Source organism: Amphimedon queenslandica, unplaced genomic scaffold, assembly GCF_000090795.2.
Source record: "Amphimedon queenslandica unplaced genomic scaffold, v1.1 AMPQUscaffold_11074, whole genome shotgun sequence".
In the NCBI taxonomy this organism is placed as follows: domain Eukaryota; kingdom Metazoa; phylum Porifera; class Demospongiae; order Haplosclerida; family Niphatidae; genus Amphimedon; species Amphimedon queenslandica.
Window position 1 is genome coordinate 1 of NW_003548681.1, and position 2,069 is coordinate 2,069.

At 32.9% G+C, this 2,069-nt stretch overlaps 1 protein-coding gene across 13 annotated transcripts; it reads left to right on the forward strand.

The window, feature by feature from the left end:
• Positions 1-44: 44 nt before the first annotated feature.
• Positions 45-2,069, forward strand: LOC105315294 (uncharacterized PPE family protein PPE16-like). 13 transcript variants are annotated; one of them, XR_002188826.1, is made up of 14 exons: positions 45-164; positions 211-285; positions 364-438; positions 517-591; positions 670-744; positions 823-897; positions 976-1,050; positions 1,129-1,203; positions 1,282-1,356; positions 1,435-1,509; positions 1,588-1,662; positions 1,741-1,847; positions 1,894-1,968; positions 2,047-2,069. XR_002188826.1 is itself a non-coding variant. In XM_020005697.1 (13 exons), the coding sequence occupies exons 1-13, from the start codon at positions 111-113 to the stop codon at positions 1,906-1,908; spliced, it is 894 nt and encodes a 297-aa protein (XP_019861256.1). In that variant the 5' UTR covers positions 45-110; the 3' UTR covers positions 1,909-1,994. The 13 variants fall into 13 exon arrangements, 3 of the variants coding, with proteins under 3 accessions (XP_019861256.1, XP_019861257.1, XP_019861258.1); XR_002188824.1 differs by having other exon boundaries at positions 45-132; XR_002188833.1 differs by having other exon boundaries at positions 143-164; positions 211-317.

Below are 2,069 nucleotides of genomic sequence, written 5' to 3' on the forward strand. Positions count from 1 at the left end.
GATCACTAAAGGTCTGACAAATTCAAAAAATTCATTACATTGTGTATTTTAATGTAGGTAATCATAATCTGAATGTCTCTTATCTGGGCGGAGTCCACACACCCATAACAATGGAGGAATACGATAATTTTGGTACGTTTTCTCATTGTTATGATCAACCAAAGGTCTGACAAATTCAAAAAATTCTTTACATTGTGTATTTTAATGTAGGTAATCATAATCTGAATGTCTCTTATCTGGGCGGAGTCCACACACCCATAACAATGGAGGAATACGATAATTTTGGTACGTTTTCTCATTGTTATGATCAACCAAAGGTCTGACAAATTCAAAAAATTCTTTACATTGTGTATTTTAATGTAGGTAATCATAATCTGAATGTCTCTTATCTGGGTGGAGTCCACACACCCATAACAATGGAGGAATACGATAATTTTGTTACGTTTTCTCATTGTTATGATCAACCAAAGGTCTGAAATGAACAAAAAATTCATTAAATTGTGTATTTTAATGTAGGTAATCATAATCTGAATGTCTCTTATCTGGGCGGAGTCCACACACCCATAACAATGGAGGAATACGATAATTTTGGTACGTTTTCTCAATGTTATGATCAACTAAAGGTCTGACAAATTCAAAAAATTCATTTAATTGTGTATTTTAATGTAGGTAATCATAATCTGAATGTCTCTTATCTGGGCGGAGTCCACACACCCATAACAATGGAGGAATACGATAATTTTGTTATGTTTTCTCATTGTTATGATCAACCAAAGGTCTGACAAATTCAAAAAATTCATTACATTGTGTATTTTAATGTAGGTAATCATAATCTGGATGTCTCTTGTCTGGGCGGAGTCCACACACCCATAACAATGGAGAAATACGATAATTTTGGTACGTTTTCTCATTGTTATGATCAACCAAAGGTCTGACAAATTCAAAAAATTCATTAAATTGTGTATTTTAATGTAGGTAATCATAATCTGAATGTCTCTTATCTGGGCGGAGTCCACACACCCATAACAATGGAGGAATACGATAATTTTGGTACGTTTTCTCATTGTTATGATCAACCAAAGGTCTGACAAATTCAAAAAATTCATTACATTGTGTATTTTAATGTAGGTAATCATAATCTGGATGTCTCTTGTCTGGGCGGAGTCCACACACCCATAACAATGGAGAAATACGATAATTTTGGTATGTTTTCTCATTGTTATGATCAACCAAAGGTCTGAAATGAACAAAAAATTCATTAAATTGTGTATTTTAATGTAGGTAATCATAATCTGAATGTCTCTTATCTGGGCGGAGTCCACACACCCATAACAATGGAGGAATACGATAATTTTGTTATGTTTTCTCATTGTTATGATCAACCAAAGGTCTGAAATGAACAAAAAATTCATTAAATTGTGTATTTTAATGTAGGTAATCATAATCTGAATGTCTCTTATCTGGGCGGAGTCCACACACCCATAACAATGGAGGAATACGATAATTTTGTTATGTTTTCTCATTGTTATGATCAACCAAAGGTCTGAAATGAACAAAAAATTCATTAAATTGTGTATTTTAATGTAGGTAATCATAATCTGGATGTCTCTTGTCTGGGCGGAGTCCACACACCCATAACAATGGAGGAATACGATAATTTTGTTATGTTTTCTCATTGTTATGATCAACCAAAGGTCTGACAAATTCAAAAAATTCATTACATTGTGTATTTTAATGTAGGTAATCATAATCTGGATGTCTCTTGTCTGGGCGGAGTCCACACACCCATAACAATGGAGGAATACGATAATTTTGTTACGTTTTCTCATTGTTATGATCAACTAAAGGTCTGACAAATTCAAAAAATTCATTAAATTGTGTATTTTAATGTAGGTAATCATAATCTGAATGTCTCTTGTCTGGGCAGAGTCCACACACCCATAACAATGGAGGAATACGATAATTTTGGTACGTTTTCTCAATGTTATGATCAACTAAAGGTCTGACAAATTCAAAAAATTCATTTAATTGTGTATTTTAATGTAGGTAATCATAATCTGAATGTCTCT

What these genes read in the sequence shown, in the direction of transcription:
- LOC105315294 (XM_020005697.1), top strand. Translation starts at nt 111, where the DNA reads ATGGAGGAATACGATAATTTTG. An exon ending in GGAGGAATACGATAATTTTG is followed by an intron (nt 745 to 822) that starts TTATGTTTTCTC and finishes ATTTTAATGTAG; the next exon opens with GTAATCATAATCTGGATGTC. An exon ending in GGAGAAATACGATAATTTTG is followed by an intron (nt 1,204 to 1,281) that starts GTATGTTTTCTC and finishes ATTTTAATGTAG; the next exon opens with GTAATCATAATCTGAATGTC.